This window comes from Nothoprocta perdicaria, unplaced genomic scaffold (genome assembly GCF_003342845.1).
Source record: "Nothoprocta perdicaria isolate Ctin4 unplaced genomic scaffold, notPer1 scaffold_105, whole genome shotgun sequence".
Classification (NCBI taxonomy): Eukaryota; Metazoa; Chordata; class Aves; order Tinamiformes; family Tinamidae; genus Nothoprocta; species Nothoprocta perdicaria.
In genome coordinates this window covers 1,427,365-1,444,583 of record NW_020454150.1, presented here as the reverse complement: position 1 = coordinate 1,444,583, position 17,219 = coordinate 1,427,365, and the positions used below count along the sequence as shown (strand labels likewise).

Sequence of the window (17,219 nt, the reverse complement as noted above, 5' to 3'; positions counted from 1 at the left end):
CCCTTCCCTTCCCTTCCCTTCCCTTCCCTTCCCTTCCCTTCCCTTCCGCAGAGAGCTGGCGGGCAGAGAGTCCTCCTGTGAGCCCCACACCTCGCGCTCAGGTGCTGCCCCTCAGCAGCACGCGCTGAGCTTCTTTGTTGAGATCTACTGCTGTAAGGAAACTAGAGAAACAGTGTTTCTAATCCTGCTGAAATTAGGGGGATTATAGTGCTATAAAACCTGCCTAACTGGGATGAGAATCATGCTTAGAGTTTATCTAAAGTATTCTCCTACTAATTTTATTTTAAGTTTTATGATAGGTAAGGTTACAATCCAGTCAACAGCAAAGATACCCACTAATTGCTAATTAGGAAATGCTCAGGAATTCCTTTGTTAAGGCTTGCAGTTTTGCAGCAGGTGGAATAGCTGAACTATCATTTCCAACATTGACAACAACGGCCTCATAGTGCTGCATAAACATATAGGAGATCTTCTTCTACTGACAATAAAGTCTATTTTACACCTAGCCATAAGAAGATAAATCTTTGATCTGCTAATAAACTTCTAATCTTTTCCCTGCTCTGGTATGCCAGTTACAAGAATGTTCTTTCTCTCTATTAATAGACTGACGACATTAAAGAGATAGCCCGGAAGACACAAGCCCTGCCAAAGGTGAACCCTAAAAGGCAACGAATTGTAGTCTTTACCCAGGGGAAAGATGACACTATAATGGCTACAGGTATATTTTTCAAATCTCTCTTCTCGCTCACAGGAAATATTCTTGTTAATCAATTACAAGTTGTGGTTTTACAAATTATAGTTGTTAAATGGCAGTCAGAGTGTTTGCCTTCTGATGTTAGTCACTGCTTCTCATCTCTGTTCTTCTTTTAAGATTCTGAATTTGAGAAGTTAATATTTCACAGGAATGCCTGAGAATTTAGTTCTAGACATCTTAAGTTCTTTTTTTATAACATAGATCAAAAATATTGATCCAGTTGGTTTTACTCAGATTTTTATGACTTGAGATTTTATCTGTGTAGCCATCTTTGCTGCAAACAAGAACACACTATGCCTGCTGAGAACAGCTGTGCAACGGTATAGTACATTTAAACATTTGTGAAAAGGAGGAAGCGGAATCCAGTCCTAAGTGAATTTCCAGGCTTTTTTTGCTTGAAGCAGAAAATCTCACTTTTCTCTTTTCTCAGCCGTCTGCTCCTCCATTCTCAAAGGAATACGTGGGGGAAAAAAAAAGGTGTTCTAGCAGGGATACGAGTAGTTTGTGCTGTCTAAATTGATGATGTATGACACACAGATTTAAGCATTATAAACATGACTGCCTACCTTTTGACAGTCTCTTTAATTTTGTCCACCTATGCTTCTAGACTAAATAAAGCTATTAAAAACATGTGCTGTGGCAAGCCATTTTAGTCCTTCATTCCTGCRCAAGGTAAGTTATTACCCAAGGTTGAATTCCACCTCTGGAAATCGAGTAAAGCTGAGGAAGCTTTGCACCTGAGGGACCGGTGCCTACTCACATGATATTCGCCTCAAAATCAGAATTTGCTTCCGACCGTGGCTGCAGGGCTAGGCACTAAGCAGGCATGTCACTGCTTTCCAGATCATTCTTAGCAGCAGTTTGAATGATTTCTCCAGTAGCTGGCTGCTTCTTGCTGTATTTGGGTAGCTGCAAACGGGTTTAGAGGAAAGGAGAGCAATCTCGGAGAGTTGTGTGTGCGTATCTCACTGAGCAACGATGACAGCATTGCTTGCAGAAAGTTACTGCATTGTGTGAATGGCCCATATGGAGGCACTCCACTTGAGTATTGTACAGTTGGCTGAAAAATAGCAGTATAAAAATGTTTTTATACATGAGCTAGYAATAATGGTAGTAAACCTCAATCTTATATGTAACTCTCCTATGCTGTTATTTAATTTTCCCTGTGTACTTATTCTTCAAACTGAAGTTGTTAACAAATCCATTAATCCCTTCTTTGATATTTTTACAACTGGGAGCTTATTTGAGGACTGACACTTGCTAATCTTAGCAGTTCGTTCGCTATGAAATGAACTTAAATTAGAGAATGCACTTTATATGCATGATAAATGCAAGATGGATAGAGAGTGTATGCAATGGTGTCAGCTACAAAAGCAAACATGATAAATGTTAAGGCAGTTTTGAGCCGTGGGATAAGCTATTCAGTGCACAAGCATAGCTGAATCTCTTTGCTATGTTGTTATTCATGGCAGCCAAATAAATGTCAATAATAAAAGAGAATTAAAGATTTTCATTTCCCAGAGGCTGTCCCCTAATACAGCTTGATCTTTCATTTCATTTGTAATTCGTTCTCATGTCAGGATGCAATCATTCGCCAGGCTCTGTGTGTCATGTTAAGTCATTTAATAATGATTAAGAACATAAAAATGCTTGGCCTGTGGGGTAATACTCAAAAGAGATACCAATTTGTTATTGTTTTCCCCCCTTTTCTTTCCTTCAGTGTGGATCATCTTTTTCCCACCTTCTCACATTAAAATAATAAWGAAAGAAGGAAAATGTGTCCCTTAATTTAGCAGATGATGTTATCACCAAATGGCACAGAGCACTGCTAACACGCTGATTTCAACACTCATTGGGGCTGGTTGTGCTTTAAAACCTGCCGTAGAAAGTTTAAAAGGTTTCTAAAAGTTTCTGCCTAGATTAAAACAATTTTTGCARAATAATAAATCAACTATGGATTTGGACATATTTGTAGAAAACTCTGCTTTASATTTTGTGCAAGTTAATAGGAATAGTAACAATAAAAATAAGGCCTTGGTTCCAGGATATTTTTTTAGTTGAAAGGTGTTTCTCTTGGTGGTGACTAAGCCTTGGGAGGTGTGTATCCATACAAGTGACTCTACTATTTGTTTCTTTTTTCTCCTCTTGCTGYGAACTGTCCCTCATCAAATATCGATGGTCTCAATTTATGTCCTTTCTAAGAGTGTAGGATGGAGCTACAGCTTAGSTTGCAAGAGCAGAAAACTCCAAGAAAATGAATTTCTTCTTTTTGTTTTCTCTTTCTTTTCTCTTTTCCTCCCCCTTTTCGTGATGGAAAATTCTCTGATGTCCTTCAGTGTTATGAAATCTAGCATTTACTGTGGGCCACAGGAATGGAAGTGAAAACATTGGAGTGGCCTGTTCTCTGGGAAGACACAACCAGATAGGCAGCTGCCCCTTGATTTCTTCACCCCTGCCCCATTGGCATCAAAGTGGGACAGACACTACTGTGACTGTAATGGCTTTGTCAACACTGCTCCCCATCCCTGCTGAGGATAAGGTGGTCTTATCTGAGATAAGGTGGCCATGGACTATGCAGAAAGGACTGGATTTTGAGAGGAGGAGCACACCTCTTCCATGAGTTGGGTGTAGTTTGCGTCAGTTACAGGGAAAGTAAGGAGGAGATGCCCTTTGATGCTGGTGTGGCAGGAAGGGCAGGAGATAAGCAGGGTAAAAGGAGTTGTTACAGGTTGCTCATGGAAGGGTACATCTGCTGATCTACTCAGTGTATCTGCTGAAAATTATCTATCGTACTACTACTCTCCTGTGGGATGCTCGGAGAGAAAGCCAACTACTGCAAATCATTGCAGTGGAGACAACTGTGGAGACAGCTGTTGATTCTTTGTTTGGGAGTAGGAGATACTGGAGTGGTGGAGGGTGGGGCAGAAAGGCCCAGATAGCTTCTAAAAAGAGAGAAATTGATCCCCAAAAATGTAAACTACAGCTCTGGTAGATGAGAGAGGAGTTTAGATTGAGACATCTGAAAAGGATAGCCTGCAGCCATTTGTRCCAGGCCTGCTGCTAAGATATTTAATCAGCTCCTGAGGTGCTGCAGTTTACCTGCTCACATCCGCTGGCCTGTGGACGGCAGCCCCTCAGATGCTGATCAACGAGCGCCTTAAAGGTCCATGCCACTAAGGCAGATGATGGAAATAGCGGGGAGCAATAATTCTATTGGCCATCGCATTATGCTTGCCAGGCCAAGTCCTTAGTCGGTTTGAATTATTTGTGTTTTCAGAGGAAAAATTCCTGTCAGTTTATCATGAAGCACATTGGGTCTTTCTACTGTCTGTTCATATCTCCTCCGTCACAACGCTGCAGCCCCAAGGCCCCTTTCCTCTCCCCTTCCTTCCTGTTCTCTGTCAGTAGGAATAATTGCAAGGAAAGGCAAGCTCAAATTCAAGCTGAATGTGTTCAGCATGTTTTATAGGGAAGGAAAGGGCTCTTTAGGATTGGCACACAGGAGTTGTGGCAGATGAAATGTTGACTAAATTAGCTGTCAGCTTCTAATAAGACTGTATGGAGCATGTGCAAATGATCATCGTCTTTTACCAAAGACGATGACTGTGGAGCTTCTTGGTGACCATAAGAGTCACTATTGACAAAAACATCCTATTGTTTTGTGAGATCTGTTCCCCAAATGATTGCCTTGCTTTTGATAAAACTCTCTGGAGAAAAAGAGTAAGTAAAATGATAGACACATTTATGATCTAAACTTTCAGTACAGATGCTTATAGTTTGGGAAAGTTACTAATACCTAAAGATAGGGTCTATAAACTTTCTTATATGGAAGAGTTTATTTGAGGAACAGTGTCGAATTAACACCCTGTACTAACAGCCACACTCTTTGGCCGTGCTGGGCCCAAGTTATTTGGCTATCACTACCACAACTGTGTTTCACAATCATATCCCTCTTCCCAGGTATGAGATTCTCTGTTTGGCTGTGGGTTCCTGAGCTGCTGGAGACGTTTGTTTCATGTTTCAACACTTTTTTTTTTTTTCTGTAAACACAAAATTACTTGTGGGTTTTTTTTTTTAAGAGCTCATGCAGTCTTTATTTCAGCAGCTGGGCCTCTTAAGAAACGCACCAAAAATCACAAGCTCTGGCAACACCATATATGTCATATCTATATGTGTACTATAACATTTGTCAGAATCAAATGCTGTGAAATCTGTCCCTTTTACAGAGTTGCTCATAACATTTTTAAACAAATTACTTTTAGTAAGATAGATTTTATGACTGGTCTTGGCCCAAAGGGATATCTTTGGAAAGTCTGAGCAAAATCAGTTCAGCAATGGAAAAACATACTTTTATATTGAAATATTTGCATAATTCAAAAACAGCTGAAGCTACAAACTTTAAACTTGGCTTGTTTTATGACTTTAATAGAGGAAAGAAAAACAATCCAAATTTAAAGAAAATCACTTCAGTATTTTTCAAGTTATGAATGATGAAATCTGGCATGTTCAGGCATGAACATAGAATTTTCCATTCTTTTTTCCCCAAAGTTTGCAAGACCACCTCTGTTAAGGGTACATTTGTAATCAGCTCATTTGTTAGAATAGGGCAATAAAGCATGAACTTATTATGAATTCAAGTATTCAGACCACCTTTGCTAGGGCTTACTGAGTTATTGGTACCACTTATATCTTCTTCAGTTTGTGGGATACCTTGAGAATATTTCAAGAAATGTATTAACAGTGCCAATGAATGTGGTAGAATGAGAAAGATCTCACTTAAAAATCTCTTAGTGCACCAACCACATAGTAAATACTGAAATAGTTTTGTGACTTTCTTGTTGTTACTTCTTGTTATTTAGTCTGTTTAATAAGTTAAGCAGGAGGTACTGTGTAGCCAAATTAATATGTGGCAATATAACTTGCAACATTTCCAAATTTTAGGGTCTACCAGCCCTTTTATTGTTGGAGTAGTAGTAGGCATTGCCCTCTAGCTCTTATATGAAACAGGATAGCGAGCTAAACGGCTGTGGGTGTATCTGAAGAAGGCAATATATGCACACGTGTTCATAAATTGTAAGTTTACGTGTGTTTGGGAAGGACCAAACTGCAATCTAAGTGCAAATACYAACAAAAGTATGGCTAGCATGTTTGGTTGGTGGTTGTTTGATTGAACTTTTGTAGCCATGTGTTCTTTAGAAGGCTGCTCAGAATCCTGAAGCTAGAGATCTTCAGAGCTGTTGTGAAATCCGAATGGTATGGAGCTGTATTCTGTTGTTGGAAATGGAAAGGACTGATGTTCAAGCATACTCTAAGCAGAGGTCAGGAGGTTTTCTTTGCAGGTTTTGCTGCAGTTATAGATCAGCACGTTGCCCTGTAAGCCTATCTATAAAACATGGAAGTATTTATTGCTATTGACATTGCAGACATTTTATGGTGGGCCTGTTTTAGCTCCTCTTTCTACAAGTTACTTTATTTTGTTCTCCTCTAAGAAAGAAGAAAAGTGTTGCTGTTTTCCTTAGTTCTGGTTGTTTACATGCTGAAACTTTCAGGCAGGAAAATGTAGACTAATTCTTTTAGGGCACAGCCTTCCTAGGTGTTTACACAAATAAAACTGGCGTCTTAGACCTGTGGAAATAGTAGTGAAGGTTACATAGTAATGTGTTATTTTTTCAGCATATTACACACCTGCACTTTTCTTGATTTATCATATTCACAAATATAAAGACCAGTTTAAAACCTTAGTGTCTAGTAGAGCAAAATAATTCTTTCCTTTGTCAAGGAAAATATTCTTTTGATCTATTAAAAAGGAAATTTCTGCAGGTAATGGCCAATTATAAAGAGATAAAATATATAAAAAATCAGCCAGAAAGCCCATTAGAATTATATTTACTTTAGCTATTGTAAAATATTTGTCATTTAAGAAACCACGAACCTAAGGTAATAATAATGAAAATTTGTTGATAGGGATTAATGAATCACAATGCTCTTAATACCTTTTTGTAACTGAGACTGTTCACAATTTCATGCTGTGTGGGAGAGGTAGTCTGAACATTTTACTAGACAGCTGAAACACATTATTAAAACTTAAGTTCCTGGATACCGGTTTCATAGCTAAACTTAAAAGGGTATCAAAAAAATGTATCTCAAAGAATGTTTCTTCATACAGATATATGCAGATATGTATGTAAATATATATAAATAAATGAGTGCCTGGATTTGCATTTTAACATTCAGAAAAAAAATACGCCTTTAAGCTGTGAAAAAATGCATAAGCAGTTGGTGAAAGGCAATAAATATGAACCCTCACAAAAACCTTTTTTACGTTTGGTGCAGAGAACCGAATTCTTCTTCATAGGTTCCTGCTGAAGACAGATAGTCTGCCGAGTAGAACTAGGACGACCTTCCCCCATCCCATGAGGGGCTATGACTTGGTTCCATGACAGTTTTGAATTGATAGAAATCACTGACTCATCGCAGGATAGACATTTCCACCCCCAACTTTTTCACGACACTGACAACACTTCTCGTCSTCCGTGGTGAGCGAGTTCAGTAGTCTGCCCTGAGTGGCAGAAATCTATTTTGGTGGAGGGTTGAGCTTTATGAACCCACTTATTGCAGGCTCCAAATGAGTACTAGTGCCAGCATGGGAGCACTGAATGGGGGCAAGGATAAGATGAGAGCGTTTGCAAATAGCAGTTTAAATTGTTATGGARCCTTAGACTGGGACATACTTTATTTTGAATATCAATCTAGCACCGAAGATTGTGTTTCTAAAATTGGAAAGAAGTTCGCTCTAGGATGAGCTGGTAATATTGTCGAATTATGTCCGCAAAGCAGAAAGTAAGGGGACAGAGTCAGGATTATATTATCAAAAGGGAAATGATCTCTTTGACATCTCATATTCTGAAAACGAACAGTTTTATCATGGAACTATACTAAAAGAATAGTGGGATTGCCAAACCAGTCATTCAGTACTTTAAAAAGTGCTAGAACTAAGGACAGCCTTGATATTTTTATTTGTGCTTTTTGTGTGTATATGTAACCGGTGTAAATTTCTCAAGTTTATCCCATATTTTCTGAAAATGTCACCTACCTGTCTCTGCATACACCAAAGATAAAACTCTGGTGAATCCTGTTTTTTTAATGACTGTTTTTGAAACTACAGTGTTCTTTTAACATAAATGCATTTTACTGACTTTTTAAACTGAAAAAGATCTAACCTGCAATATCAGATTTCATGTAAAATAACTGTCCTCTAAACTTTTCATTAATGCTTTAATTTTCAAATTCAATGTTATCCTTTTTCATACACATATTCTGTGTTGCTGCAATATTGGGTATAAGTATAACAATAAGTATACTAATAATAAGTGTGTATACATATATCTCACATACATGTTGGTGGCTTTATGTATAATAATAATTATAGTAAGTATTGGGTGAAACCTCAAAAACACACAGTTTAATAAACTAAACCCTGAAAAATACAATTTAAAAGGTTATTGTTCATAGGCTTCTCACCCTCCCAACACTTGAGTTCAGATCATACTAATAGAGTAGATATTTATGACAGTAATCAAGTGGAAAGTTTTTTGTCATATCATTCAACTACCAATAATTCTTAACAAATACATTTTCTTTTTACTCTAATTTCATGTGATTTATTTTTTTTCATAGTAAGGAATTAAGTGTATGACTTGTTCAGCAGGTTTCATAAGAGATCAATAATATGTTGGCTTAACTTTTTTTTTTTCCTGTAGAGATGTGGGAAGATCAATGTCTGTAGTGCCCCAGGTCATGATCAATACATTTAAAAAAAATTTCCTCCTTTTTTTTTTGCTTTTTTTTCTTTTTACCTTTGTACAGTTTTGCTTTTATTAATGAGCATTTCCTTTAGTTTCAGACCATTAATGGTTTTTGGATAATGTCATACTGCCCAAGGTCAAAGCCAGTTTGAACTTATAACTCTAGTTATCAGTAATTAAATCTATTGGATGAGCTTAGATGTGTTAGAAAAGAGAAGAGTCTGAACTCAGTATGAAACACTACTTTTTAGAGGCCTGAAGTTAAAACAAAACAAAAACTCAACCTTCTGGGAGGATAAAACATTAAAGCTTTTTTTTCTCTCTTTCTTTTTTTCTCTTCTCTTCCTTGTTAAACAAATAACAATTGTCTTATTTATGGATCTCATATAGTGTTAACATGCCAAGTCACTACTGTGGCCTTGACTGCTCTTCAATTAAAGATATTAAATGCTCTGTGATAGAGTTTTATAACATTATATTGCCCATTTTGTAAGACCAATTTGCAATAAGAGAACATCTTTTGCTCATTGCTGAAATTCTTCATGGGAGGCTAGCAATTTAGCAAAGTATGCGCTGTCATCTGGAGCGCTTGCAGAAAATATGAAGATGTTGTCTCAGGGGCTCAGCCAAATGTTTTCTTGCAATCAATGGAAAGATCTCATTACTTTCATTGGGTATTGATTATGGCCATGGAGAACGTAAACCAATCATGAATATTAATGGTTTCTACTGATTCATTTGTCGTTGTGTGGGCTGCACCTTATCTGTAATCTCTGATGCACTTTTCATAGTCTACCTAGAGGTTATACAAAAAGGGAGCTTTATGTATACTGAAAAATGTGATAACACACTTTACCATAAGGTATCTTCTCTTACAAATGAGGTGCATAAAGAACTGTACCCTTTGACCACTGGCACCTAGGCAGAATATCTTGTGTGGAAAGTCATTTCTTCCATTATTTTGGCAGCTATAGCCCTGTTATGTTAGAGAGCAGTTCACTTCATAACAAATCATCAGAGAGGAATCTGAACAGCAGAATCTGTACTCTGAAGGTGCTCTACAGACTCCAGGAGCCTATCATCTTTAATTTAGAGATTTTATTTGCCATCTTCTGATTACAGCTGAATGAACATTGTAGAAAAGTTTAAATTGTAGCTATCTGTGTCATACTTCTGCTGTAAATGATKGAACTAGTGTTTTCAGGCCTCTAATCTTCACCAGCCCAAGCAATCACTATAAAATAATGTCACAGAACGGAAAGAAGGTAGAATGTGGGCATGTTTGGTGGCCCTGGTAGAAAAATGGGCATTTTCTGCAGGAAAAGACCCCTTAATTAGAAGCTTCATTGCTGTAATTTCCGGTGTTAGACAGTAGAAGTCTGAGTGAGAAGATGTCTGAAGGGACAAATTAGCAAAAAAAATTAGACATACTGGGGATTTTGGCTAGTGGAAAAAAATGGACAAAGGGGTGGATTGAATGGGTCCTCCTTCACATAAGTTCTGCAGTTTAGGAAACATTTTCAGTATGACAGCTAAGCACCTAAGTCTAACACTAGAACAAAAAAGGCCAAATGGTCTTTGAGGCCTCTCAAAAGGTGTGAAGTACCCAAAAGTGGAATTTTGAGGCTTTATGGACAGGTTGTTTCAGTGGTTTCCACAGTAGCWTTGATAGATCAAGTAAGATAGGACTATTTTAAATTCCATGTGTGGAAAGTAGGCTGTGCCTATTTTATTCATATGCAGAGGCCTGACCTTGAGATACCTGAACATAATATAGATTATGCAGTTTGAATATAAACCTCTGGATACCACAGAATCAAAGTTTATGTAGTTGATCCTATTTGAACCAAAGTAGACTCCAATTTGGCTTTGCCATAACTGTTTTCTTTGTAATGAATAATAAAGTCAGTAAAATAAACAGATACAACTTAAAATATATGCGGACAGCAGATGTAGTGAGTACAGTAAGCACAGGCTATTTTTAAATTGTTAGGTTCTGGCTTTATTTACAGGATGGCATAACAATTATGTTTGTTTAAAAGCRTAGTGCACTCATYGGAAATGACATTTGGAATTTGGAGGGCTCCTTGTGCTGATTTTGTTTGCTGTGCTTTGCTCCCTGTGCCCCTCRCCAGCCCTGCACTCACTTCCCATTCTTCCTCGGCCCCAGTGATTAACAGGCAAAACTACATCCGAGAGGAGCCTAGGGAAGCAAATATTTATACCCCTTGTAATGCAACACTGGGATATTGTACCAGGAACCTGTAAAGAAGCCCGGCCAGGCATTGTGGCTAATAGCAATTGATCACAATTGAAACTGCAGAACTCTATTTCAAATTGTTGGCTTTATACATTTGATAATGGGTACATTTCCTTGGAGAATATAAAAGTGTAATAAACTGTGCGTGCCCTCTCTTTCCTCCCCACCTGTCCGACGGCAGAGCTCTGTTTGTACAGAATATTGTTGTCACTGACAACTGAATAAGAATTTTTCGGAGCAGTTGGCTATCAAATGATGGCAAATTTAAAGGTTATGCAAATTGTGCCAGTACAGCCCAGCTTGTTTCAGACCTCTTTTCTCTATTATCATATCAATTGAGTCAGCTCCTAGTAGACAAAGCAAGGTTATGGGAACCACCTAGAGCATCATGCACCATTAAACATCAATGCAGCATACACGAACATCTGCAACAACGATCTTATTAACAGAGGGTATAACGGAAGGCAATAAACAGCTTTCTTAGTCACTTAATTGTAAAAAATGTAATAACCTAATACTTGCATTATTTATCAAGAGCAAGTTGGTCAAAAATTATGCATTGTGGTGAATTAGATTACACTACCTACTGCGCACTGTAAATTACGGCACAAATATGAACTTCCATCTGTGAGCAGTTAAATGCTATAGTTAGTAGAGTGCTAATAATGCAATTTTCTTTTAATCTCCAGTACATCATGCGGTATAAGTAAGGATCTGCCTCTTGCCCTGACATTTTATAACTGGCACCTGAAGATGGTTTCTGGATTTCCTGCTTATTTAGGTAGCTAAAACATTTCAGAAATCAAGTGGCAGTTATTGTGTTGGGCAGAATATAGAAGCCATTAGTTGGTCTTTGTGTATGCAACCAAAACAGATGTTTAGAGCAACAAAGCAAAACATGTTAGGTGTTTGTATTGGAGATGTAGTTACTGGATGTCACCTTCTGGGTTAGGTGCCAAACTGATCTAGAAGACGAAAGCACGTGAAGCTGTGATACTGAATTGTTTTGGGAAATGGCTGTAGAAATTAAAATATGTTAGAAAGTGGAAGAAAAGGGGGTTGTTTCTTCAAGGCCAGAGCAAGCTGCCAGGAAGAGGATGGAGTGGTTGGAATCAGAGGACCTGGTGGGCCCTGACAGCCTCTTCTCCCTCCTTGGAGACCAGGAGCACCGGTCAATTCCCAGCGTCTCCTCCAAGAGCTGCTTGTGGTTAGCACAACAAGTCAGCAAAGGCAGGAGCTTCAGTCTGTTACTGCAAAATAAACAGGCAGCTAAGAATGGAATCAGAAAAGGGAAACAGAGACAGGATGAGTAAACTAATCCAGGATCAAAGGTCTTGTCTGACAGGCGCTTTCACCGGGAGAAACTGTTCTAGATGTGACTGTTTCCAAGAAGCTTTGCTCATTCCCGGCACCTTGTCCCACCCCTGCTGCTGACACCGAGTATCAGGCTTTTGGATCTGCTCGTATTTGTATTTGTATGGAGAGAGAAAAGGAAACCTTCTAAGGTTTGGGTCCTTTGTTTGTTTGCTTTTTGTAAAAATCCAAATCATGCTAGAGGCTGCAGGCAGCTGCAGGTAACCCATAGACACCTCAGGCATTTCTGCAGTCAAGAGGAGTCTGCAAGCGCCAGGGAAGGGCAGAGGAAAGAAAGGGAAGGAAAAGACAATGCATAGCAAAGATGAGAGAAAGCTGGTGMAAGTACAAATTTGGCAAAATTACATGAGTTATTTTTTCTATAAGAAAAAATCTCATTCAAAATGTAAGATAGAAAGTCTTTAAAAAAATAGGATTTATTTCATCTAGGAAAAGATGGCAAAAAAAGTGGGCATTATGCCTAAGTAACCATTAAATATATGTTTTGTACTAAATTAGCTCTAAAAGGAAAAAGTAACTAGCATTTTCTGGCGTTCCTTTCACATTTCAAAGTTGCAGTTGAAATGATCTTGCTCTGTAAGATAAAGGGAGTTTTAGCTTAAATCTCTACATTAAATACAATTCTGGCTTTTAAAGTAGCATTATCTACTTCTTACCTTTTTTCATGAAGTTCTTCATAATTTAAATGTGGCAGCAATGTATCTATATTTTATCTATGCATCTTCCTTTGGTTGCTGACTAATCTTGTCTTGCAGACTGGAAACTCTTTAGAGCAGAGACTGGTTTTGTTTTATTTAACACATATGTCGGAGGCCAAATTGACAATATGTAAATACAAGTCAAGTTTAAAAGATTTAAAAGATCACAGGTTAAACTTGGCTGTACATGCCAATTAAAATTTAATTTTTTGAGTTCTTATAGTTGCTCCCAAAAGATCAACATCTTGTGTTGTTTTGTTCTAACTAAAAAAATGAATAAAACTGAATGACTCAGCAATTTAATAGTTTTGGAAATAAAATTTTTAAGAGAGAAGTAGCTGAAGTCACAGGCTGTTTTGAACTTAATGCAGTTTTGTAGAGATAAGGATGGAATTTTTTAATTTATCTCCTAGATTACTTATTTTGTTCTGGTTGAGCAGACTGATTTCATAGTTTGGGGCTTTATTATAAATGATAAGTATGTGTGTACTGTAAAGCCTATTGTGTTACCTTTATGAGTGCCTGTATTCTATAGCTATGCATTAAAGGGCTTGTTAGGCAAACATAGGATTCAAGAGCTCTGCCTTTCCAACTGTCATCCTGTTAACTGTATCCAAATGAATTGAATTTAGTTCGCTACATAGTAAATAATGTATAAATTCATTGTTGCATAATTTACATTAAAGTGCATGCATAATTATTTTAAAAAGTGGTAAATTGAACATTCTACTTACAACAATAATTAGGTAATACTTAACAAACTGATTAAGTGTTCCTACAGAGATTGTAGGTTGGGGTATTTAATTATCTAAGAAATGATCTGCAACTAATTTAGGGAAAAAAATAAACTCCTTCATTTTGGACCAAATTCTTTTCCTTGGCTTCCAAAAGTCTAAAGGAATTAGAATAAAAAGAATTGAGTTAATCTGTTTTTAACTGCTGTTTTAGGAACAGGATTAATACAGATTTCATCGAAAATTGCATTTTTAGATCTTCTAAGTGATCTAAAACCTGCAGAAGCCCAAGAAAATTCCTTTAGTTAAGGAAGTTCCATTCTTCAAAAATAAATAAGTAGTCTAGACTGATCTTAATTAAAGGCTACAAAGAGTTTAYGAATATAGTATGAGAAGAAAAAAATGAAGGTAAAAAATGAAGTTCTGACCTCTGATTTAAAAGGATGAAAAAACAAGATTTCTACATGTAATTTGAGTATAGAAGGCAATGCTGTAGCATTTCTGTGATATATTCCTGAGCAGTGTCCAAAAATATAGTAAATGATTAATGAAAAAAGGTATGTATGTATTTACTTATTTTTAATATTTTTAGGAAAGGCTGTCTCTTTCATTGCGAGGGACTGATTGTATGTAGGAAACTAAATATAAATTCTCCCAGAAGAAAAAACTCCTTCAAAACTGCTCTGTAGTGACCTAATGTTCACTCCTTCTCTTTTCAGTCTCACTGATGCTCAAGTAAAATAGAAATGCCTTGGGCCCATTTCTGCCTCCACTGATGACCTATGCTTCTCAGATTATCATGTAGCATAAACAAAGCTGTCATGTAACATGGCATTTATTTAAATGATGTGATTTCTGTGCTCACCACTCTGAAAGTGAGGTACAGCTGAGAAAGCTTGCAAATTGAGACAGGTGTATGTGTGTGCTGCATTGCGGCCATAAGCTTAATATATAGAAATTCATAATGAAGTCTTTCTTCTTTTCAAAATCAAATTATAATGCTGTTTTTCTCCCCTTTTCAGCCAGTGTCTTGATAAGCTTTTGCATAGGGATTGCTTTGACTTGGTTAAGGACCAGGGTTTGTCAGAAAAATCTTCTTTAGGACAGTGTTCTGATGGTGTGGCTGCAGTAATGGTTTAAAATGTGTCTGTACAGTAGCATGAAATGGAAAACAAACRTATAGGGATTCCTGCTGGGATGTGGGTTAATGCAAACAGTAAGTGAAATGCATGGTCTGGTTTCTTAGCTGAAATATATTTTGTTTTTGCATGATCTAYATAGCCAAGTCTTAAGAGCTTAAAGGGCAGGTGGGAGCAGGTGGGTGTATGTGTCAGTGTAACTTGGACAAGCAGGTGTGATGTATTCCTTGAATTAGGCACTGAAAATTGGAGTTTAAATTGTCATCCTTCTCACTTGTTTTGATTTCTTTGAGCAATGGGGATTGAGGTATAGAAACAGATTTGTTCATAATTCCCACTCCCTTTTACAGCTCAGAAATTACTGGTTTGAGGGTTTGTTTTTTTTATTAAAAAGAAAAGAAATCCTTTTTGTGATGCAATAGGGTGTACACTTGCCAAACCCAATCTTGTGGAATTTACAGTGCCAGAGCAGAGCGCTACATTTGTTAATATTTGAGGCCTGATCATGCAATGCAGGAGTTTATTGTAACCCATCTCCTCTGACTTTAAGACTGATTTTAATCTGAACTTTTTATTGTATCTCCAGTCACTGAGTTGCATCAGTGTAAGCCTTGCAGAAGTTTGGAGCTTTTCCTAATATTGGGGCTTACGACTTCACTTCCTTCCTTTTTTGACCTTCAACCCTTTTCCTGGTACAGAAAGAGATCGGAGGAAAATGATTTAATCCTGAGCTCTACCTTATGTCTTTAGCAGCCGAGCTGAGCTAGAGGAGAGCATTTTGTGGCAGTTCAGCGGGCGCAGTTTCAGCTCCCTCTGAAAGCTCTGCCTAGCGGGCAAATGGCAGTAGTCTCGTGTGCTCGGAAAGGCTTTTTCAACAGAGTTCATTGCCATTCTAAACTTTAAACATTGTGACACATGCCAGAAAAATTCAGCAGCTTGTTCTTTGGGCAGTTTTTCCATGTATGTGTATATCTAAAAATTATATTAGCGCCAAAGCGAAGCAAAACCATAGTGTCTTCTGTTGACCTCCTCCTGCTTCCCCATCTTTTACATACAACTGTGGTGTTTTGTTTAATAGTACAAGCAAAATAATTAATAGCAGAAATAAAGTAGAGCTTCAGTTTATGGCATTGGCAATGATAGTATGGAGAATTTCAACGGCTGAGTGGCTCTCACCTTCTGTAAAGTAAACAAAACATATTTGGGCTGAGTCATGAGCCGATGCAGTTACATTTTTTACAGTTGTTGTAACTCGATATTGAGATACAGAGTCACAGCTCAGAATGGGATAAAGCAAGAATTAGTTCAAAGGAGTGGTGTGGTATTGCCTGGAATCCATGGAGAATCAGGCAGAGAGGTTCAGTGGATATACAGTGGGTGCAAGGATATTGTTTGATTTTGCATCACTATTAATGGTAATGGAGAAAAAGATCTCCTATCATTTTGCTCCTTCGGAGCAACCTTCTTTTGTTAGCTCTAATCCTGTGATTCATACTTTAATCAGATGCTGTGAATATGAACTGTGAACAAAAATACTCTTGGCTGGATAATGAGCCAGTGTGCGTGCCTGGGCAGAACTGTAAGGGGGTGCCAGGTCTCAAGGACATCTTTGCATTAACTTTACCCTAGAAGAGAGGGAATACAGAGCGTGCACTGTCATTTCCCTGCACAGATACCTTTCTGTGGGTCCACGAGTAGAGCCACAGCAGGTTCAAAGTCATCATGTTCCTTCTCTGTTTCTACTGTAAATGAACTAGTTGCCTCTAAGGGACAGCTCTTTGCATCCTGGCCAACATAGCTATATGTACTTTCTTTTGCTTAGTGAGCTGCAAGGCGAATTTTAGCCTAGTAGCACTATCTGAATCTTTTATTATGTAAATATATTAATATTTGTATTAATTAGTTGTATCGTACYATAGGCATACAAATGCGTTGTAAACGGCAGCTGCTGTATGGCTCACTTTGAGTAACATTGTTTATTATTATCAGCAAAGAGTTCTGTGTTCCTAGATATAAAGTTTTCTTGGCTACATATTGAACATGTTAGAATACAGCATCCTTTGTTGTGTATTATTAGGATATTTGATTGCAGAGATCCCAAAGCATATGGTTGACTTGCATCTCACTCATTATGCTATTTAACTCATTGACTTGCACAAATAAATTCCTTATTTCTCTGTCAAGCTCAAGATAGCTGCAATACTAGGCCACACAGTGCCCAGAAATAGATGTAGGAGAGGGGAAATGTTGGCATGAAAACAAGGCAAAGTTAATATGCACACAGAAAGTGCCAGGGGGTCTGTAATGTTCATGCAGAACAGCTATCTGAAAGTCCCAGCCTGAAAATGCAGGATCTCATTCAGCTTGCCTTGAAATGACAGGTTGAATCCACGCTGCCAGGTTTGAAAGACATTAGTATTGAAAGTCCAAGTATTTCTAAGCGGGGGTTGAGCAC

At 37.8% G+C, this 17,219-nt stretch overlaps 1 protein-coding gene across 1 annotated transcript in view; it reads left to right on the top strand.

The window, feature by feature from the left end:
• Positions 1-17,219, top strand: part of ADK (adenosine kinase) — a 231,582-nt gene that overhangs the window by 191,669 nt on the left and 22,694 nt on the right. Inside the window, exon 8 of the mRNA XM_026044165.1 lies at positions 604-718. Within this exon, the coding sequence (XP_025899950.1) occupies positions 604-718 (115 nt within the window). The remainder of the gene's footprint in view (positions 1-603; positions 719-17,219) is intronic.